Source organism: Malania oleifera, chromosome 3 (genome assembly GCF_029873635.1).
Source record: "Malania oleifera isolate guangnan ecotype guangnan chromosome 3, ASM2987363v1, whole genome shotgun sequence".
Lineage (NCBI taxonomy): Eukaryota > Viridiplantae > Streptophyta > Magnoliopsida > Santalales > Ximeniaceae > Malania > Malania oleifera.
The window spans coordinates 59,655,104-59,679,602 of record NC_080419.1 but is presented as its reverse complement, the minus strand read 5'-3'; the positions used below and the strand labels follow the sequence as shown (position 1 = coordinate 59,679,602).

The 24,499-nt window shown below is 36.5% G+C and overlaps 1 protein-coding gene across 9 annotated transcripts in view; it reads right to left on the bottom strand.

Annotated features, from left to right (window-relative positions):
• The window catches only part of LOC131152027 (histone-lysine N-methyltransferase ATX2), a 125,964-nt gene that overhangs the window by 79,240 nt on the left and 22,225 nt on the right, over positions 1–24,499 (bottom strand). For all 9 annotated transcript variants that reach the window (XR_009135816.1, XR_009135817.1, XR_009135819.1 and 6 more), the window contains exons 10-19: positions 23,238–23,408; positions 20,520–20,663; positions 18,864–18,911; positions 18,567–18,684; positions 18,419–18,484; positions 18,280–18,341; positions 17,974–18,030; positions 2,921–2,989; positions 2,201–2,399; positions 1,536–1,820 (exon numbers count right to left, since the gene is read on the bottom strand). Coding sequence is in view for 2 of the 9 variants with exons in the window: in XM_058103606.1 (XP_057959589.1) it covers positions 1,536–1,820; positions 2,201–2,399; positions 2,921–2,989; positions 17,974–18,030; positions 18,280–18,341; positions 18,419–18,484; positions 18,567–18,684; positions 18,864–18,911; positions 20,520–20,663; positions 23,238–23,408 (1,219 nt within the window). In the remaining 7 variants the exon portion in view is untranslated. The remainder of the gene's footprint in view (positions 1–1,535; positions 1,821–2,200; positions 2,400–2,920; positions 2,990–17,973; positions 18,031–18,279; positions 18,342–18,418; positions 18,485–18,566; positions 18,685–18,863; positions 18,912–20,519; positions 20,664–23,237; positions 23,409–24,499) is intronic.

The window sequence follows — 24,499 nt, the reverse complement described above, 5'->3', positions numbered from 1 at the left end:
GATAATTGAGATCATGATATAATCACGAAATAAATAGGTTTGGAATTTCTAAAAACAAAAGAATCGAGAATTTTGAAACTACATGAACATGTACAATTACCACACTGATAGCAAGAGATGCTAAAGTATCTTTGTAGTTGAACACACAAAACATGTAAAAACAGAAAGGACAGTGATCTAAAAGAAATAAAAATGGTACAACATTAACTAAATACTGTCATAATCATAAATAACTAAAAGAATAAAACTTTGAATTTACATATTCTTACTAGGGAGGTCAAACCTGTCAGAGTGACATGAGCATAACATTTCATAGAACTATTTTATCATGTCTATGTATATGTCTCTGTATTTTATCTCAGATCAATATTTTAGATTAAAAGAGAATATTAAAGTTATACAAAATTTATTAAAAAAAAAATTGTGTAAAATCACATGAAACAGTATTCAAATGTAGTCATTTCCTCTAGTTCACACTAGTATCTGCTGTCCTTTCCATTTTGGAGAGGACAGGTTGAAGTCCTGCAGCCTCTACAATTTCACTAATTTCTTTGATTTTATGACTGAATCCAACTTGACTGACCCACAAGGTATGGCCAGTTTATGCAGGGTTGCACCGACTTCACTGAGTAGACCCCCGGTCAGTTAAATTCCTGATCTTACCATAGACCTCAACCGGCCAAGCAAATGATTGCGGTCGAACCTAGTCTGACCAGCCAGTCAGGTCCAGGCTTTCAAAACATGATATTAACACCACATCAAGAGCAAGCGAAAATTTAAGGCAATGAAGCAATTACATTCAGCCTTCTTGCATTGCAGGGCATAAACATATCTTAGTCTGTTTATAGAACGACAAATAATCTTGGAATAGCAAAAGCACAGACAAAATTCCAATCCAAATAACAGTAAAGATGATGGAAATAAAAAAGGGACACATTAAAAGGCTAATTAAAATACATTCCACTAAAAAATAAATAAACTATCTTGATAGATTTTCTTTACTTGAAAAAAAAAAATTGAGAAAAATGATTGTTTTACAAATTTGCAATTGACTGCACCAAATCCCTAAAATTATAAACTCTGTCAAGACAGGACCACTTCACAACCACACAAACAGCATAAAATTGAACTTTGAAATATAAATAAATAATCTATAATCCTTTTATCGATAAAGAAGAAACAATATTAATAAAGAATGTACAAAGAAGGAGAATAAACAATCCCCTTAAGGAAAAGGGGGAAAAAAATTTAAACTAAATAGAAGACAACAGTCTACACAAAACCACCAACCAATCACACTAAACATCCTCAAACACATCCCTTTGAAACAACCTGCAGCAACAACCAATAAAGAAGCCAAATATTGAATCATATCCCAAACCAAGAAATGAGAAATCTTCTTCCCCTTAAAAATGCGTGTGTTCCTTTCCATCCAAATACCCCACAACACAGCATATAACCCATGTCTCCAAATAAGTACACGGGAAACTCTTAAAAGAGAACTACTAAAAAGTAATAACAAAATTACTGCTTACCAAATGCTAGTCTTTTTCTGAAAGTCTTTCTCATGTGTGTATATTTTTCAGCCACAGAAAGAATGTTTTTAGGAGCATCAAGCTCAGAGGCTTTCAACTTTGGAAGCCTAAAGGGGAATCTAGAGCCTTTAACTGCATTGGTGGAAAGAGGGCTGCCCAAGCATTCATGTTGGCAATAACCACTAACTAAATATGGCCTGTTCTCAACAAATAAGCGCTTCAATGATGCAGCTGCGAGGGCTTCAGGTTCTTTGCGTCCTCTTCTCCCAAAATAATTGTAGGGCTCTGCAAAATAATGGTGAAATAAGGGATTATGAATCCAAATACCAAATCATACACGAAAGTTTAAATGTTACAATATCAATTAATCATATATTTTTAGATGATAGAACAAGCAATGTGGCAGCAATTAAACATGCATCACAAATCAAAAAATAAAAAGCAATATTCATTAAAAAAATAATTATTACTATTAGTCGAGAAAAAACTATTCTTCTTAGTAGTGTTCATAAATGGGTGCAGGCATCAAAGGATGCTACTATAAAAAACAACCACACCACAGAAAAACATAGTGAGCACGTGCAGACACAAGGCAGAGAAATGTTTACCACTAACTAGTGTTAAAGCACACGCACACGCAAATTTACATGTATTTAGCAACATACCAGTACGAGCACAGCCAGATGGATTCGATGGAGGGGTGTAGTTTGAACATTGACGGGCAGTTAGTCCAATCCGTTCATCGGCGACTGAGCGCTCATTGGAGGGCTGCCTATGCTTCTTACAAAAGGAAAGTAAGCGAATGCATTGATCCTCGTCATCATCATCTACAGAAATGAGATGGAGTCTATCCTCATCTTCAAGCTGTTAAAACATTAAATAACAAAATAAAATAAAAAAAAATAAAAATGAGGAGGCATTTGAGCATACTTTCCACAGGAAAAACTTATATATTGTATATTAAGATCTTAATTTTAACAAAGGAAAAATGTAAAATAAATTAGATAAACAAATGTAAAAAAAAAAAATGAGCATGCTAACGGTGTAATATTAGTTAAGTACAATTACTAAAAGGATTATTTAGAAACATAAAAAGCTAGATTTTTTCTTATCCTTTCATGCAAAATTCCCCACATATTGCCTTTGACCAAAATGACCCCCAATAAAACAACAGGAAACAAATAAAAATAAACTAGCAAGGTGGCAGCCCTAAAAATTGTTTACAGGAAAACAATAATTAATAAAAATCTTACAAAGCAAGGCCAAACAAATTTCTGCCTACAAGACAAATTGTCTATTACTGTTTACAATTGTGCATATACACCCCCACGCTCAAAAAAAAAAGAAAAGGAAATTCTTCGAGGCACATGAGGAAATGAAAATACCTCAACACAAAGGCCGGCAGCACGTGCACAGAGTGGATGATACGCAACACGACAAGTACTGTTTGAACACTGTAGCCATTGCCATTAAAAAGAACTAACAATTAGTATCAACAAGTATCTATAGTAAAAGGGGAAAGAATTTGAAAATAAGACCATATATAAAGTCCACAACCACCTATAACATTCTGCCAACCGACTTTCCCTTGTCCACTATACCTAAAATAGAAAGTCGGTGACCAAGACAATGCCATTTTCACCCTATAAATAAGGAAGTCATGACAATAAATACTTTTGTTCCATCATGTAGAAAGAACAAGTCAAGCAGGTTAAGACAACCCCCCTAAATCCCTAAGGCCAACCAGCCCACAATCCAAAGTTCCAAGAATCTAAATAAATGACAACTGAATACTACCGACACACAGAAAAATTTTAATGACATCATCTTAAAACATGATTAAAAAATTTGACATATCAGTAGGTCAACAAAAATCTATATCTGTGAAAAGTATGGTATTTCAAACCAAGGTTTAACTTGTGGTTTATATCATTGGAAAATAGTAAATGGGGCACTACGCCCGACACCCCTCCCCCCCAAAAAAAAAAAAAAAAAACCATGAATACCTTTTAAGAATCCCCTATCCACCACCCTATCTATTAACCTACTCAACGCATCCACCACAATGGCAAACACGAAAGGAGATAATGAATAACCTTGGCTTACCCACCCTCCTCAGCACTCGGGCCTAAACCAAGATTTTGCCTCCCATCAATAATTACTGAAAAATATGCACTAGACAAAGACCCTCTCATCCAAGAATCTCATCTCTCTCACACACACCAAATCACTTGCTCATGAGAGCTTCACCTAAAACCCCTCCAACTAACCCAATAATAAGCCTTCTCAAAACCCAACTTAAAAATCATCCAGTTCTTTTTTCTCCTACAAAAATAACCCACCACCTCATCTGCTACTTACAATTTGCCAACCCCACACCACCCCACCCCAACCCAACACCCCAGAAAAAGCACTTTGAGCAAATGAGATACTGTAATTAAGCGCAAAAGACAACCAATTAGCAAGAACCTTAACAATAATCTTGTACATCTTAGTTACTAAACTAATAGTGACGCCTTAATACAGCAGCTTTCTTAGGCACCAGGGTAATAAAGGTAGAATAACACTATGCACCACCACCCCATTCCCAAAAAAAACTCATGAAAAGTCTTTTAACATATCCTCCTCCATCACATTCCAGCACTCCTGAAAGAAATCCATATTGAACCCATCCCAGCCGGGAGCCTTATCCCTATCAAAAACCAAACTCCACTGCATTCACTTCCTCTTCCTCAAATGGACTCTCCAACCAAGATTAACAAGGCATCAAGGCAAACAGAACAAGGATATTACCCACCTGCCACAAAAATCAAGAATTACATTACGGCCATTCAAAAACTGCCCAATGTGCCAACTAGTAACAGTAGCAACCCGCTGATCTTTAGTAATCTGAAGGAACATAACAAATCCGTCAAGGCTCTCCTGTTTCTTTTCTTCCAAGCACACTAACCCCCCCCCCCCCCCAACAAGCTGAAAATCATACTTCACATAGGTGGTTATAATGATCTTCTACAAAGTTTCTCCCAAATAAAGTACAATCAACTTCAATGTATTTCATCTACTCATAGTAGACCAAGTTGGAGGCAATATGAATAATAGCTTGATTATCACACATAAACTCCACAGATCAAGATATGCTAAACCTAGTTTTTCCAACATGTTCTTCAACTAAATAAGTTCACATGCAGCATGAGCCATGGCTCTATGCTCTGACTCGACACTTGTTCTATAGCCACCACAATTTTTGTCTTCCTCTTCCAAGAAACCAAATTACCACCAACAAAGATAGAATACCTAGTTATGGATCTTCAAATACAACCTACATCTTTATACCCCTAACTATAAGGGTGACCTTGATCATAATATAAGAGACCACTCTCTAGTGCACCAGAGATATCTCAAGACGCAAATTAAGGCATCCTAGTGACTTGTTATCAGAGAATCAAGAAACTGATTCACAACATTTGTTGCGAAAGATATATTTGGTCAAGTGACAGTGAGATCATTCAACTTTCCAACAAGTCTCTACCACCCTCTTGGGCTACATATTCGGTCAAGTGATAGCGAGATCATTCAATTTTCCAACAAGCCTCTAGTACCCTCTTGGGCCACGCAACAAATCAACAATACCTAGCACTAACTTACTATTAGGACCTATGGTGCATCAAAAGGTTTGGATCCTAACAGCCCAACCTCATCTAAAAGATCAAGAACATACTTCCTCTTTGAGAAGACAATTCCTATACAAGATCTAGATACTTCTATACCCAAGTGCTTCAATAGTCCCAAATCTTTTATTTGCAACTTAATCTGAAATGCTTTAGCCTCAGGATACCTTGATCATCATGACAAGAAATCACAATATCATCCACATAAACAATACAAAAATCCTACCAAATGTAGTATGGCAATAAAGTATAAAATGATCTACTCAATATCGTCGGAGGCCAAACTCAAGTACTAGAGCACTAAATCGATCAAAACATGCTCTTGGAGATTGTTTTAACCCATATAACGATTTCTATAGCCAACACACTAAGCCTGAACTCCCCTCAACAACAAACCCAAGTGGTTGCTCCATATAAACCTCATGAAGATAACTATATAGGAAAAGCATTCTTCACATCTAACAATGTAGAAGCTATTGAGGGGTGGTGGCTAAGGAGAAGAACAAGTTTCGCAACCAAAGAGAATGTGTTTTAATAATCCAAATTGTAAACTTGAATATATTCCTTAGCAACAAGGTGAGCCTTCAAAGGAGCCACGGCAAAAGATGCAATGAGTTGAGATGCTTTTTGGGATATTAATATGAATCTTGAATACTTCTCCTTGAATGCAAACCTTGAATACTCCTTGGAGCTGCCAGCTTTTTGGCCAGCGCGTGGCAGCACCACCAGCTGTGCAATTTTGCAAGCTAGCATAACAGCAAGTTATGTGGCTTGTTTGTGTTTGGTTTTGGCAAATATGGAGGGTTTCTTGAGGTTTTGAAAAGGACAGCAGTGTCCAGGATTTTAACTATGACTGCAATGTTCCTCAGCATCTCCTAAACCTACTTCTGGTCTTTGGTAATGCAGATAATCCTTCTGCAGCAGCAGGTTTGTGTAGGATTACGGTGTTTAGGGTTTGATTTGGTGGCAGCTATGCTCTTAGGGTTCAGGTTGGATATTGCTCTAATACCAACAATAGGTCTCTCCCTCTATTTATAACATATGTCAAGTAAATGCCACGGACCATAATATCCTTACTAACTCGCACATACCAACATAACACTAGCACATACAAAGGATGCTGAATGATCAAAACCATTAACATGCATAATTCCAAGTTTTTTTGTTAACATTTATTTTTAAAAAGAATATTCCCACTCATATGAGTTCAGCTAGTTCATTCATTGCTTGAATCCTTGTTCATACCCATACTCCCTTGTTGTCATATTATGTAGGTGATGTAGAATGATGAGAGAAACAAAGAGAAGAGAAGGGAAAAATAAGAAGAAGAGAGAGAGAGAGAGAAACTACAGATGCAATTCTGATTCAAAACATTAATTGTACAATAACTTACAAGTCTAGCTCTTATACCCATTGCTGCTACTAACACATTCACATCAAAACCCCAATGAAACATGAAATTGCACAACACCAAGGAAAGCCACTAAACAATACAAACGAAATCCTAATACAAGCATACTTTCCTATATCTATGCCTAAAATAGGTGTGACAAATGGGTGGCCTGCAAAATGTAGGTGGTTCTCCCCTTCATATTCGCCCAACTAAAAGGAACTTTACTCCGAAAGTAGGACAACAAATATGACTCTAGCAACTTGGGAGCACTCTCAAGGATAACATCCTTAGTAAGTCATGTAGCATTTGACTCAAGACCTCTCTATTGAACCAAGTATCAATGAAAACTGCCCTAAGGAGATATCACAACCTCATTATCCAAAATAGACTCTATTGTCTCCTATGGTTGAGAAATAGAGAGAGGCTGAGCAGCTGCTAACCCTAGAGAGCATCAGATGGTAAAGCAAACGGCTCAAAAGTGCCTCAATAAGCCGTAAAATCCTCCACATTGAAAATTGGACTAATGGTCATACAAGTAGGCAAACCAAGTACAATATAGATTAGGTCAAAGTTTCTTAAGGATGGGGACAAGGACCATGGAGCTTTCTAAATAAATTTCTAGGGCAGCATTCAGGTCCAATGCAGACCATGACACTATTCCCTACATTGAAGCCTCTAACTCTACAATGTACATCGGCAATAAATTCGTAAGCCACATTACTCATGGCAAGTTTTTGCCTAAACTCAGCATGCAACTCATGAATGTGACAAACAGAAGACTCGACAAGCTCAGATTATGAGCATCTGGTGGAAAACGAACAAGATGAATTGGTGCACGGTGTTTTGTAACCGATTAAACACTCAAAAGGACTCTTACCCATGGATCTATTCATAGAATTATTATAAGAAAACTCAAAACCAAGTCCCAATTGCCCTGTTTTTCTCCCACAACACACCTAAGTCAATCACCAAGACTACGATTCACAACCTTAGTCTGCCCACTAGTTTGGGGGCAGCAAGCAAAGAAAAAAAAAGAGACCCACACATTTTCCAAAGTGTCTTCCAAAAATAACTAGAAAATTTGATATCCCTATCAGACACTATGGAAGTTGGCAACTCAAGCAATTTGATGACCTCCTTAAAAAAATATTTAGCCACATGGGATGCATCAAAAGTCTTATTACATGGGATAAAATGTACATCTTTAAGAATCTATCAACAACAACAAATATGGAATCATGTCCCTGGGCTGTTTTGGGGAGTCCAAGAACAAATCCATACTCAGGTCTCTCCAGGATATGTGTGGCAATGGAAGAAGGGTATAAGGACTAGCGTTATGCCTCTTAGATTTGGCTAACTCACACTTGTGACATTGATACACTATCCTAGCAACTTCCTTCTTCAAGGAAGGCCAATAAAACCTATTCTCAACTCTAGCAATGCCACTGCAATGGTTTTATCCCTCCCTAGATAACCACCTAATCCTCAAAGCATGCAATTCCCAACCTAAAATATCTCTAAAAAGAAGCACAAGGAATGCATAACCTAGTACCGCTAAACAGGTATCGCTTATGGATGATAAAAAAAAGGTAAAACGAGCAGCCCGGTGCACAAAGCTCGCGGGGTCCGAGGAAGGGGCGGACCACAATGGGTCTATCGTACACAGTCTTACCTTGCATTTTTTTTGCAAGAGGTTGTTTCCACACCTCAAACCCGTGACCTCCAGGTCACACAGCGACAACCTTACCGTTGCGCCAAAGCTCCCCTTATCCCTTATAGATGATGAGATCTCCAAAATCTCTACAATGAAACCCACTCACCTTTTAAAAGATAATCGCAAAATCAAGAACGTAGAATACCCATCCTTTAGAAGATCAACCTAATGACCACAACTATATTGACATGGAGAATAACTGTTGTCCTATTAAGGCCATCGGACACCTTATTCTCAATACCAGAACGATGTTTAAGAACAAAGGTGTACTTGTTGGGAACACTACCCAAATAGCATGCTTCGCACACAACTTCTTTTGTGAGATCAAATATCGCAAAGCATGGTGATTAGAAAAGAGTACAAACTCTTGGGTTAACAAAATATCTCCAACATTGAAGGGATCTCACTACAGCATAAAACTTTTTATCGCATGTGCTCTATCCTTATCTACCATCTAAGAGTTTTTTGCAAACAATTCCACAAGGTTTCCCTCCTAACTCAAAACCCCCCTACACCAACTCCAAAGGCATCACAAGCCAACTCAAAACACTCTATAAAGTCTAGATGCCTATCAGTCATCTTCACCTCAACCTCTCTAAAAGCTCTAGCAACTAAAAGGGACCAATGAAACTTCCTTTTCTTCACACACTCGGTGATGAGAGCCATGATTTTTCTAAAATGCCTTATGAATCACCTATAGAAAGTAGCAAGGCCATGAAAACTATGAACCTTAGTAATAGTCCTAGGCTTAGGCCACTCTCCAATAGCTCTAACTTTATATAAGACCAATGGCTATTCCCTGCACCAAGATCACAAAACCAAGAAAGAACACACCAGACTGTAAGAAGTTGCACTTCGTGAGGTTAAAAGCAACTTTGCATCCTTTACAGCGACAAAGACCTTATAAAGATGTTTCAAGAGGTCCCCCGAATTTTACTAGAGAACAATATATCATCGAACTAGATCAATAGGAATTTTCCTATAAATGGCTACAAAACATGTGTCATAACCCTCATAAAAGTGCTAAGAGCATTGGAGAGTCCAAGGGGAATGATCAACCACTCAAATAAACCAACATGGATCTTAAAGGTTATTTTCAATTTATATCCTAATCTAATTTTAATTTGGTGACCCACTACATAGGTCAAACTTGGAGTACAAACCGGAGCTAACTAGCATATCGAGCATATCCTCAATTCTAGGGATAGGGAGCTCATACTTGATGGCGATTTTGTTGATGGATGCACTACCCACACACATCCTCCAAGATCCATCCTTTTCAAGTTAAAAGAGCTGGTATTGCACAAGGACTAAGGCTATGTCTCAAAAAGCCCTCATCAAGGAGTTTGCATACATGCATATTCAATTCAACAAGCTCTTTGGGGTTCATCCTATAATGTCGCAAATTAGGTAATTGGGAACCTAGAATGAGATCTATGGCATGTTAAATGTCTTGCAAAGGTGATAGCTCGCTAGGTACAACATCAAAGAACTCCCTTAACAACTCTCCAATATCATGTTGATACTCACATGAAAACTATCAATCCACAAAAGGAGCTTCACGAGTGATGATTGCTAAAATACACCTATTTTCTAAGCTCTCTCGCTCAAAAGACACCTAACCACACAAACATGACGGTCTTCCTCCCCAAAATCATCAACGAGCTCATCCTCATCTCCCGACTTCTCGACAACATTTACAACTTGATTCTCACAGTCAAACAAGTCATCAATTTTTATGCTCTAAAGCCCAAGCTCATTGGGGACAACAAGCAGTAATGTAACCGAGCATGGCATTGATTACACTAAATAGATGAACTACTAACCTGAGGAATACTAGAGCCACTAAAGCAAATGACATGGTGGGATCTACTTGCTTTGTTGAACTCTCTCTAGGGATATATTAAGGATGATAAACCTAGAGTAAGGGTAAGATTTGGAATGATGGGACTCACTCACCTAAAATGAAGACCTAGGAGAGATCTTGAGATACTTTTCAATGGCAGGAGCTTTCTTAAGCTGCCTTTAAAGACTCGGGTGAAAACAATTTAACCTCTCCTAAAATCTTCCTTAATACCATTCAAGAACCTAATCATAGTATGATGCGTGACCTCAACAATACCACTCCTATGCAGGAGTGATTTATTGATGGTTCAAAAGGTCACATAACAACTAGCTCTTATAGGAAGGAGGGAGGTACTTATGTTTCAATCTTTGTCTCATCACGTCTCACTAGGTAAAACGAGGTTCACCCAACCGTTCCAAGGTTAGTTGCATAGTTTGCCAATACTTCTTTGCTGGTCCTACAAGTTTCATCTTAGCAAACCGAACTTTTCATTACCCCATATACGGTACCAATTAAAGAAATCTTCTATCTCCTCTACCCAATCTAAAAAGGAGCTCGAGTCTAGTTGCCTATCATAGACACGCAGATCTACTTAGACACTTTCTTAAGCATCTCCATAGTCCTCCTGATCATGTCAAGGGGAATGTGGAACATGCCCAAGGTTAGATTGGAGCCCTACATCATCAAACTCCTCAAAGGTACCTTCCTCAAGAATAGACTCTAGATTGACCTAAGGTTGGAGGGGCTGAACTGGTCTACTTGTCTATTTTGGAGTCTGACTCATTTTGTTAGGTGCTACAAGAACTCCTAGAGTAGGAAGAATACCCTGGGCTAACCCTACTAAATATGGGGACTCATTCAAGTGCCTAACTGATTGGTCCATGCCATCTACAACAAGGTGTTTACCTAACAAATTCATTACTTTGGAAAATTGTTCTGCAATGTGCTCAAATTTTTGGTCCATTGACTACTAGAGAATTGAACAGACAAAGATTGGGTATCAATTAACATATTTTTGTTGGTAGCCATGGGTAATGCAATTTGGTACAATGATGCTGAGGAAGAGCAAACTTGATTACAAGTGATATGAACCCTAAGATTACTACAATGCACATACATGAAGCAATTGAACAAAATGCATATAAATTGACATGGTCCTACTTATGTGGCAGCAAGGGGGTATGGGTACGAACAAGGTTCAAGCAATGAATGAACTAGAAGAATTCACAAGACAAAGAGCAAATCATTTTTTTTAAATATTAATAAGAAACTTGGAATTGTGCAAATCACAAAAGCATACATTAATCAAGAGAATGTGAGAATTTGGTTACCTCACCGAGGATTTTGAACATGAATTACAATGACAATCAAATTCTCAGCATAATCATGTAATTCCCCAACTCCCAATTCTCCTAGTCCTTAAGAAACAACCTTGAAACAGCAGCAAATAGGTCAAAACCCAAGGTTTGCTTTGAGATTGTCCCCCAAAAACATGTATTGTTGGATAACACTCGAATTTTCCTCAATTATGCTTCAAAGTCTTAGGGAAAAACAAATTTTTTCACGAATGGAGGCAACTTCTTGTTAATTTGGAAATAGGAGAAGGCTCTGGTAGACGTATCACTTGCAAGTCACTGGTGTCTCAGTGCGTGCAACTCCAACAAGGGTCCTCTAGCAATGGTGCTCCAGGCCTCCAGCAGGCGGCAAATGAAGGGAAGATAGTTTCAATGATGGTGGTGGCATCACTGGTGTGTCAAGAGAAGTTAAAGAAGTTGGTGCTTCTAAGGGGTAGTCACTTGGGCAAACTTGTGGTGGCGCATAGGGCCACAACCCCTCATTAGATAAAGGAGAAATTGCAGGGGAAGGCCTTTCAGAGGGTTTTGTCATTGGTCGTGAGAAGAAGTTGGCACTTCTAAGGGGTAGCCCGCCAGGTAAACTTGTGGTGGCACATAAGGCCACACCCCTTGTCAAATGAAGGAGAAATTGCAAAGGAAGGCCTTTCGAAGAGTTTTTTCATTGATGATGAGGGAGGTGTTGTAAAATTATTGTTGGGGATTAGGATTTCAAAACCAGTGGCACAATTGTAATTTTAAACAAAGAGAGAGAATTGAGTGACTGAGTTGGAGAAAGAGAGAAAAGATAAGGGACGTAGTAGCAGTAGTAGTAGGAGTAGAAGGGGAGAGAGAGAGAGAGAGAGAGAGAGAGAGAGAGAGAGAGAGCGAAAGAGAGCGAAATAGAGATGGGGGAGGAAGAAGCAAAAGAACCTCAAATGTACAAGAACCTACATGTACAGCACTTATACCCACTACTACTACTAACACAACTTTATATAAAAACCCCAACGAAACATGAAATTACACACCAAGGAAAGTCACCAAACAATACAAAGAAATCCTAATACAAGCATAATTTCCTAAATCTACAACTAAAATAGGTGTGCTGAATGGGCAGTCTGAAAGATGTAGTCAGTCCTTCGTCAGTAAGACCATGTCAACTCATGTGCATGATGATAAATAGTTTACAATTAGTGCATTGAAGTAATTTTAGGATTCATATCACTTGTAATCAAGTTCAGTCTTCCTCAGCAACATTGTACCATACTGGTTTACCCATGACCACCACCAAAAACATTGATACTGTTACAAAACTTGCACCAATCGATGCCCAATCTTTGTATGCTCAGGTTTTTGTAGACCAGAAATTTGAGCACCTCATAGAATAATTTGCGCAAGTCATGAAGTTTTTAGGTAAACATGTTGTTGTACATGGGCTAAAACAATTAGTTAGGCACCCTATTAAGTCCCCATATTCAATGGGGTCAACTCTAAGGAATTCTTCCCAATCCAAGGATTCCTATAGCACCCAACAAGATGAATCAAGCCCCAAGACAAACTAACAAACCAGGTCAGCCACTCATCCCTCAAGTCAACCTAGAGTCTAGGTTTGACAACGGTAGTTTTACAGTGTAGGATACCACCCTAACCCTAGGCAATATTCAACATTTCCCTAGGCATAATTGGGAGGACTATGAGATGTCCCTAAAAGGGTCAAGGTAGATGGGAAATTAGATCCAAATTATTTTAAATATTTGATAGAGGAGATGGAGAGATTACTTTGAGTAGTACCCATATAAGAGGTGAGAACCAAGTTCGGCTTGCCAAGATGAACTTTTAGGACTAGGCCAAGAAGTATTGGGAAACTGTCCAACAATTAGATGAACCTCCCTTATTGCCCAATAGGAAGTGATGAGACACCAACTGAAAGAGTACCCCCCTCCTTCCAAATGAACGAACCATTTAGTGACTTTTAAACCATCAACAAAACACCACTATAGCAAGCTATATTGAATGAGTTGAGTAGCCATTGCTTACAAGTGATATTGTCGAGATCATGGTTTTAAATAAAGGCCGCGACCGTTATGTAACGCCGTTACGTAAAGGTTTTTTGGGTTACCGATACCGTTACACACCGCGAAATCGGTGGGAAGAAAAATCACGACCGTAGCGGCGGTTACGGACCGCGACCGTTACGTAAAGGCCGCTACAGCCATTACGTAACCGCTACAGGACTGTTACACCAAAAAAATATTTTATTTTTTACTTTTTTTTCTCACTTTTTCTCTCTCTTTCATATATCATTCTCAATACACCAAGTGGCAAGAGCGGGAAAAGATTATTATGAGGATGACAATGATACAAAATTTACTATTTTTTTAAATACTCACAATAGATGCATTAATTAACAATTTCAAAATACTAACTTGTTAGGAAATTTTTTTTTTTTTTTTAAATAATATCAGTAATGTGATATTTATGTTTTTTTATTTTTCAACTTCAACCTTCTTTCTTTTCTAGCTATTTTATATTTATATTATTCGTATGTCTTATGTGTTTAATAGATTAATGGTGTGTATAATGTATTTTATTTTATTAATTCATTTAGCACACATAAGAATTTATCACAGATAAGAACAATGAGAAGTATAAATACACGCACACGTAATTTTCTATCTATGATGGTTTAAAACAAATGTAAACTTGTTGCCCTTACCAAATAACTTAGTTACTCAAACTAAAGGGTCCAAAATACACTAAAACCCTTTCTAAGAATGGCTAAAAGTTTAAAACATGCAAGTACGCTAATATGCACAAGGTTGTGCGTGCTTCAAAAAAATTCACGGCCGTTACACCCGCTTCTCGTTATTTAACATCCGCTACTCCTGCTTCCCGTTACACCCGTTACCGTTACGTTACGCTACCCGCTACCGCGATTTAAAACCATGGTCGAGATCACACATCATGTCTTCACACATTGACAATGTTAGTGAATGGTGTTAAGGAAAATGCTAGGAGAGAGTTTGAATTGTTCCCTCTCTCCTTCATACAACCTCTCCTCTCCATCCTCTCCTCTCTTCCTCTTCTTCTTCTTTCTTCTCCTTCTCTTCATCTTTGTTCTTCCCCCTACTCTCTAGTGTCTTCTAATCTTTGCCTAATCTATTACTGCCACTCTTCCTTCTCCCTTGTTCTTTCTTATTCTTCTACTCATCTCTCTCGCACTTCTTTCTCTCTCTATTTCCAATCCTTTACTTGTCCTACATCACCTTGTCAATCCCCCTGTGCTACATTGTGGAAAACCAGGATCCCCTTTTCTCCAATATGGATGTGGCATTAACACTGTTCTACAAAAAGGATAGGGTTGGCTCCTTCGTGTTAGAGTTGACTATGTTGGTATTGTTCAATCCCTTTCAAAAACTTGAAAAGGGCTGATTACTGTGTCTGTGAGGTTAGAGCTTTGGGCCTGGATGAAAGGAAACCCATTTAGCTCTAACCTTCAACTCAAATTCCTCTCATCCACCTCACAATTAACTCTACCACTGCCAATTGAAGACGGGCTTCTTTATTTCCCAACCAAGGTGGTCTTTGGGCCTCCATACTTAACCCGAGAATAGCCCACTCAATAATTGGCAAAATTGAGCATAATAAGTGCCTTAAGCCTAGCTTTATTTCAACCTTTGTGAGTCCTCTTGCAAAACCATAGACGCTGCTATAGCAAGTGCTTGCCCTCTTATGCAACACTTCCTTCAAAGTTCCTCAATCCATCTCTGCTCATCTTCCTATGCAAAATCCCACCACAAATTACAGGAGATGATCGTTCTCCCATGTTACCACTACCTTTCATGATCAGGTTCTCGATGATCAGGTTCTCGATGCCATGTAGACACTCCTTCCATGGCCTCTTTTGATTGCTGTACGAGAAAGCTCCTTACAAAAAACATTCAAAGCTCTCTCTCTCAAAACTCCTCCAAGCATAGTCAAACACCTCCTAGGATGAAAACAGCAAATCTTTTCCCATTCCACCCCAACCTTAATACCAAAAATTTTCCTTGTCAACCTATTCACCATCCAATACTCCACCCTCCCAAATCTTATTTCATTATATGACCTTCCAAACACCCCAATACTAACAACAAGCCATCTGCATACCATGAGTTGATGCAAAAGAAACCATGACCTATTGATTAAAAAATGGGCTTCTCTCAAACAAAGAAACAAAACCACCCTCTTATTCTCTCTAAATGCCAAACAAAGGATTTTCCTTCGACCTAGATTGTTCTCCAAGACCCATCTTCACTCACGACAAAGAATAGTCGTTATTGATAAAAACCAGATAAGAATGAGAGCATCAAGAGGGAAGCGAGGAAAGGGGGTAAGAATGAGAGAGCGAAATTCATCATTTTCTTTTTAAAAAAAAAAAGTAACAAGATACTATAATTATAGCCCATTATTAATAGACTAAATCAGTGATTACCATGCACCATGCATTCTTTGATCACCATTAATATCCCTTTAGCCAGAGAACCATCAAAGGAGCCCAGCAATCCTGTTCTTTGATCCCTGAAACTATTTTTCAATCAATAGTGTTTTGGCCCGCATTTTTCCTCAAGACAAATCCAAAATTTCTTCGAGAACTAGCATGCTCACTACAATGGCAATTTCTCCATCATTAGAAAGTTTAGATCTAATGCATATTAACTTGATCACCATATCATATGAATATTATTCAAATGACACTCATTTCCCAGCAATAGGATGAACTTGATAGTTGATACTTGATACTATAGATTGTGAGTTGACAATTCTTCCCTTGGATATTTTCATCTATATTGCATTCAATGAAGGATGATCTTCAATATTTGCAGTCAAACTCTCCAAAGTCTATCTTCTTACAACAAGGAAAGCTTTTCAGTGCGTAGGCTACAAAAATTAGGGATTTTACATGGAAAATCTGATTGTTTAGGGACTTCTAGTTATGTTGGGGTTATTTTGTAACAGCCTTACCTTCCCCCGCCCCCCGAGGGGGCTCCCTCTCTCCACCAAAAGTGAACCAAGCTCAATATGTAATAATAAAAGTGATGACAAACATGTTGAAATTCCAATTATCCATCACATAGTTTGAAAATCGGTGTGTAACAGCTACAACATAAACGCATTAGTGGCTTCCAAGACCATTACTAGGTGATATCTCGCAAGTACTTCGATTCACAACCGTAACTACCTTTACGGTCCGTTACAATACCATAATGGCTGTTAGAGACCATTACAGTGCAAAACTGGCTATGAATGACTAAAACAGGTTTTTGAGTCCTTTTCTCGCATTCCCCTCTCTTTCCCATTTATTGAATCTTAGAAACTCAATTTTAAGTTGTTTTATTTAGCTAGTGATTTTTTAATTTAAAAAATTCATTTTTTTGGTTTATTTTCCTTGGCACAAAATACGCATTTTTTAAATAACCATTCAAATAAACCTAACTTTTTCTCTTATTAAATTACACATGTCTGCATTCTAAATTCTTACAATTTATTTTATTTTATGTTTTCCTTACACCTAGTTTGGAGACTAAAATACATTCTATTCTATGCATTTTAATTTTTTCTCACACCTAGTTTGGAAACTGAAATATGTTCTATTCTATGCATTTTCGTTCTTGTTTAACATGCGAACATTCTAAATTTTAAATTTTTATTTTTAGATAGCAAAAATTCCATGAAAGACTAGAAGAATATTAAACATGAAATTTTTATATTTCTTTATATTTATGATTTCTTAGTTTGAATTTCACTTATAATCAATAACATAGTGAAAAGTAGCAAATACTGCTTCTTCTCACCAATAGCAACTAAAGCAACCAAGATGACATCCAATACTTGTAGTATATGTTATATTCAAGGTGATTAAAATTGACCAAAAATCATTTAAAGCATTAGTAATTTAGCATATAGGATTCAGGGATCAAAACATGTGAATCGATATGTTCTTATGAAGCTCGCTAATGCAAAAATTGAAATCAAAGACACAGTGTCCGCTACCCGTTACTTAACATCCAGAATGGCGGCAATCGTTACTATTACTCAAATTGTTACCATCACACAAAATTTTACCGCTACTTAAAACCACAATCCATCAAAAGAAAATCTACTGAGCCTCTAAAGTCCAAACCCCCTCCAATGAAAGGGCATAACTCTTTGTTCAGAGGTTTAAGCAGATGCTTGGACAATATTCAATCTTAAGAGGCAAGTTGGTCTAAGAAGTGAGGAGACAGAATTGACCATCTTATTGAGTGAATATTATAGTAGGTATTTTGCATATCTTAAAATTCTTCAGCAACTTGTGAAATGAGCCAAACTGTAAAAGACAAGAAGACCAACCTTATCAACTTTTGCTTCGAAGGAAATGCAAATCACAATGTCCCCAGAGAAACATATACAAATAAACGAACGAACTAAAATGATCAAAAATATTAAAAAGAATAACCTTACTTGTATGCAAGCCCCATAAGGAACCCCACAAATGCTACATAAAAGCTTCCAGCGGTCCTAGGCAAAAATGGAAACATAAGGATTACAGAAAGCAAAATGCATCAGCTTAACATGAACAAATCTACCATCATTACAAATTTTAAGGTTTGTGGGTAAAGTTAGTGCCCATCAGAAGTTATTCATTTATCCATACAAAAACCACATGGGAAAGATAACAGTAAAACTACTACGTCAAAGGGGTGGAAAGCATGAACAAAAGGTAGACCTACATAAAAAAAATTATACATTCAATAACAGCATAACTACCTTATTTATCCTACTTAACCCATCAATAGGCTCCATCTTCTTGATATCAGATAAGCAAGTTTCTGGACCAAATTAGGTAAGTAAACACATCAGAGCATACAAATGGATCAAACAAAATATATACTATATACTCACGAACCAGGTACCCATATGGCACAAGCTAGATGAGCCCATCGCCCGTCAGTTGTGGGCTTCATAGCACCTCCTAGTCAAAAGTTAATTCAAAGATTCAGTGCTGCATAATCCATGCTTCCACATAACAATTTGTTTCCATGACATTAAAGTACCTATAACTGGGCAAAGGCAGCATGGTGGTGTAGAGTCTGGAGCCCCTGGGCGGCATAAATTGCATAACCATAGTACTCCATCAACAGGCTCTAACTCCCCATAGCATCTAGCATGGACCTGAACAATAATTGCTACCACAAATAAGACCACAGAATTGATTATTACAAAGAAAAACCAATAACTAAAATTATTCAAGATTTCAACCAGCTACTATGATTATAAGGTCCCAATTAGTGCATATGATTTAACACTAACGCTAAAAAGAAAAAAAATAATTAATATGAGAAGAGCTTTACCATCATTCTGCACTTATCGCACTGCAGAAACAGATTATTCTCATACTCCTAAAATAAAATCAATCTCAATTAGTTGAATCCAGTAATAAGAAAATTCATAATTATAGCAAGAAATAGAAAGAAAAAAAAAAAAAAGTCACACCACAAAGAGATAAAGTATGATGGGGAGTAAAAACGTCAACCCACCCACTGACCAAGGGGCCATTTGGTATCATTGTCAATAATTATCAAAATGGAAAATAGAATCTAAAAATAAAAACCAAAAAAAAACGAAAAACTCGCAACTTATTTGATTATATTTCCAAAACTATAACAAATTGAAAACCTAATTAGATATAGGCTCATTTTTGTTCTTGAATCATATAAAAATTAAAAAATAAGCTTAAAATAATAAATATATAAAATATACAAAAGAATACGAATTAGAAATTATTATAATTATATTATTTAGTTATTATATCTCAAAACTCACTTTTGAGCACCACAAGAGCAACTCTATTGTACATAACAATTTTAAAAAGTAAAATATTTTTTAATGACTTTTTTAAAAATTTTCAGAAATTTTATGGATATTATTTTAGAATTCACAGAGTTATTTTATTTAAATTGATTTAAAATTATGTATAGATTGAATGATTTAATCCATAGAAGTTAGATCTAGATTTTAAAGCATTGTGGCCACAAATTCCCAGCACAGCTAAATACCATGGGGGCTACTTGGTATCACTGTCAAAAATTATGAAAATGAAAACCAAGAATAAAATTAAAAACTAGAAACAGAAACAAAAAACTGAAGACAACAACCTGCTTGGTTAATATTTATAAAAAATAAAAAATTGATGGAAAAAATGCTCATTTTGGTCCTTCAATCGAATAACGACTAAAAAATATGATTAAGATAATAAAGAATATAAAAGAATACAAATTAAAATATTATAATGAAAATAGAAACTATTATATTTAGTTTATTGAATTATTATATTTCAAAATTCAGTTTTTTGTGCTACAAGATTAATCTTATTGTACATGGCAATTGAAAAATAATCACAGTATTTTTTAAAAATGATATTTTTATTTTTTAAAATTTCTAGAAACTTTATGGATATTTTTATTTTAATTATATTTTAAATGCATACGGCCATTTTACTTTTATTTTAGTTAAAAATTAAGTATAAAATTAATGATTTCATGGACAAAAGTTAATTCTAGATATTATCATACTGTGAGAACAAGTTTCCAAAACATCTAAAAAGTAAAACCCATAAAATCAAGCTATTGATTTTTTTTCCAAAAAAAAAAAAAATCAACAAAACAGAAAATCAGCATCAGAAACAAGCATGTTGACAAAATCTGTTTCTTCACTATACACAAAAGGAAAAACTGAAAACCAAAAACAAAAATGATACCAAACAGCCCTTAAAAAATCTGGTTTCCAATTTTGCAAAAATAGCTAAAAACCAACAACAGAAACAAAAAAAACTAGCAACATAAGCAAACACAGTCATAATCTAGACATAAAAACAGAAATGGAAATAAAAAACAATACCAAACAGCCCAAAAAAGTCACAACTTCTAGAGACAAACAAAAACAATAATCAGTGTCTAAGGAATATCATGCACAGCCAAAAAAGTGTAAAGAATTATCGTCATTTTCACCTCATCCATGTGGCAAACACTGCACTTATCAAGGTCTTTCCAGTCAACACGAACAGGTCTGTAATTAACAAGAAGGTCTCGATATTTTCCAGAAGTTGACTTAGAAACAGAGAATTTTGAAGTCAGTCTGGAGTGTGACAACTCCTGCCAATATCATGAAAACTTATATTAGCAAGATATGTACCATGAGATATCTCGAATATGTGTGTGTGTGTGTGTGTGTGTGTGTGTGTGTGTGTGAGAGAGAGAGAGAGAGAGAGAGAGCGAGAGCAAAAACAAAATAGCAGGTGCTCAAGAAGATCAGGAAAAAAAAATTGAATACGACAACAGAAACCACAATAGCAGATGCTTGACAATAAATGATTACACAGAGCCACCAACCAAATCACAATAATGATTCACCAATTAAAAAGTGGTCTCCAGAAGGGACACGAGTCTTAATTGTTAGAAAACCTAAGCAACGGATGGCTGCAATCATAAAGTGGTAGAAAGCCAAGATGTAGAGAAAAGAGTTAGGGTGAAGATTAGGGTTTCAACTATTTAGGTGATGGAATTGAAGGGTTTCATTGGTGCTATGTGCAGGGTTTCATTGTGGAGATGTCCTCTTTGTGCTGTTTTAGTGGGAATTTGATTGGAAATGGGATCTAGAATATTTTCGGGAAAGAGTGTCATTCGATATTCTTTGGCACAGGATACAGTATTTGGCTTCTCTTTAGACTAATAGTGCAGGCTGTTTCAAGGGCTGCTGTTTTCAGGATGTCAACCAGAAGTGTGTGGCATTATTAAGAAGATGCTGGCTTTCCTTTTTTCTCTCGTTGTGCTTGAGGACTCCTTGTCCTCTTTGTATCTTTTTCTCCTTGCTATCTTCAATAAAACTTTTTTGCTACCAAAAATAAAAATAATGTTTTAATTAAAAAGAAGATATAAAAGAATGATAACAAAATTATTTTAATGAGCTATCTAGTGCAAGCAAATAGAATGCCTACACTTAAAGTTGACAAATGAGGAGAAATTAAAATTTTCAAATATATTTACATAATTAGAGTTAATGAAGTTAAGTATGCATTAAGGAAGATGAAAAATGACTGATAAAAAAAGGAAGATGGAAATGGAAAGAATGTATGCTGGATGACATCTGTATTGATGCTTAGAAAGACACTTTAATACCTATATACAAAAATACGGGGGATATTCAAAATAGAAATTGAAATTTGGGAGAGAATAATTGAACAAAAACTAAGGTTAGAAAAGTGTGTTTCAAAAAAAAAAAGATCAACCATAGATGCTATACACACACAATGTATGTATGTATGCGTGTGTGTGAGTGTGTGTATGATGATAAGTGGAAAATTTTAGGAAAAATAAAATGGACTCCAACTTGCAAAAGATTTTTATTGACCTAAAGAAAGCATATACCGTAGCTGATGGCATACTTCGGTAGGTTTCAAGAAAGAAACAGAGTATGTGGTACATACATAAATGTCATTAAAAATATTTACAGGGATAATCATTACACAGACATACACACATATACATATACATACATATAGATATAAGTTTACTTCAAGCTATACAATCAATTCCAGGAGTTAAAAAGGTAATTTAATAATAAAATTACATGAAATCTAGACCTATCTATAACCTCCCACTTCCTACGTTAAATGCCATTGTTTCCCAAGGTTGATGAGTTCAACGTCATGATCAACCTTCAGGAGCCTTTAATTCCTTCTAACAGGGAAGATGAGAGTTTGGGAGGGGGATTCTTCAAGTCTTAAATCGACCAAATCCTTTTTTTCTTCAGCACCTTAAAAGTCCTTGCAATTTTTTTCCCACTCATTGTCCTTGGACCCACATCGCTTGGAAGCTACAATTAGTTTTAAGATCAAGACCATCATTTGGACTAATCTCTCAATAGACCTACCACACTACAAAACGATACTATAAGGCCTCGACTCTTGAACTCTTGATATGTGCTCCAGGTGTACTTAGTCCAAAGAAACAAATGCACATCTCTTCCTTCATCACCAGGTGGCTATCGATGGTGCACTCTGTTCTCATGTTTTGGTGAAGCTTGGGTGGCTCCACGGGTCCATGGCAGCGGGTGGGGGTAAAGGGGTTGGAGGATTTATTGCAAGTGAGCTATTGGGATTTTCACAAATAAGGGTAGGGTTTTATGGAGATGCACAGATTTTGCTACCTTGTGGACCCTTTGGATTGAGAGGAATTTGAGAATATTCAAGGACCACACAACTTCTCATAATTTGCTATCAGATAAAGTTTTGTTTTTCCCTTGCCTCTTTTTGACCTCATTCTTTTGGGTCTTTCTAGGGGATGTCGCTACCCGACATGCAAAGAGATTGGATGGCAGCTCTTTTGTTCAATCCCTTTGCACTTCATTTTTTCTGTTAATACATTTTCTCTTGGCCACAAAAATGTTATACATAATTTTTTTATCGAACATTGTGCATGTTTTTGCTCGTTGCATGTGTGGGCACAATTTCAGTCTATAAAGCGTGCACTACAAGTTTCTTTAATTTCGCTTCACTTCTGCACATGCACACAGGTGTACACATGCAAGCAGTATCTGTACATATGTGTGTAAGGGTATATGGATAAGAATACAATAGTGGGGGGAGAGAGAGAGAGAGAGAAAGGAGGAGGAGGAGAAGAAGAAGAAGAGAGTGCTTGTATATGCATATGCTTACTGCAGTGATGTACCTGTATGAGTTTTAAAACTTCAGGATTGGAAAAACCAAACATATCTGAACCAGATTCCAAAATCCTTGCTGCCCCATTTCCAGCAGTAGCACCATCAGAAGAAGAATTCTGCATCTTCTTAATCTTTCTGTAAATTTTAGTCCAACAACCAGATGGAGTGGATCCTTCAAACTGCAAAATGAAACTTGCAATCAAGTTGATCTAGGTAGACTCACAAGACAGAAATAAAGAAATAATTAAAGGATATGAAAAATGCTAAGTAAAAACAAAAAAGAGAAACTACTTCTAGAAGTCAATGTTTTTATGAAAAATAAAAATGAAAAAAAATAAAGGAATACAACAATCGGAGAAGTGGTGAAAGAAAATTGGCAAAAAAAAAGAGGTTTAAAACAATTTATAATAGATAAAAGTAATATGTTGACGGCTGTCTGCCAATATTTGTAGCTTGTTTCCTCAAATGGTTTCAGCAGTTTTCCATCTATTTCCAAACACCTCCTTCCCCCCTCCCCCGACCACAAAAAAAAAAAAAAACAAGAATAAATCAGACAAAGTTCTAAAAATAAATCCAGACACTGAAAATGAATCCAGTGCAATTACTTCATATTTAGGAAACTAAATGGGTGTGACAATAAATGGCTTTCTTCATCAGAAGCAAATTGGTTTCAGACTAAATATCCATCCCTATGGAAAACAAATTCCTGAGAACTTCATATACTGTGTAAGCCTGATACTGTTTGCGCATTAGAATGCATCATGATAGATGGGCCCAAGTAGGTTGCATAAGCTTTAATAAACTAAAGCAGAAAGTGTGAACATGTTCGTATGGAAAAAGTAGTGGCATCACCTTGGCTTAGGTGTTCAACGTGAAAACATGATATCAATGAAGTGTGAAGAAATTTTGATCTAATGTGAGTCATATTAGGTTATTCTCATTTTGTCTGGGGTGGTGAACTTGTATGGACCTCCCTCACTCACCCAAAAGGAAGGGGAAAAAAACCTCTTCCTTTGGAGGGAATATTTAGATAATAATTAAATAAAGAGGAAAGCTACTAAAACAGAAAAAAAAAATAATATCCTACAAGATGAACTCCATAGAAAATGAAGATATTTTCCTCAGATCCTACATTGTAGATGGAAATATCATCTTCAATGGTATGTAAGTAGGGCTACAAACGAACCAAGCCACACAAGCAGCTCAAAAGCACAGCTCTGTAAGAGCTTGTTCAGGCTTGTTCATCAAATAAACGAGCGATTCTAAAGCC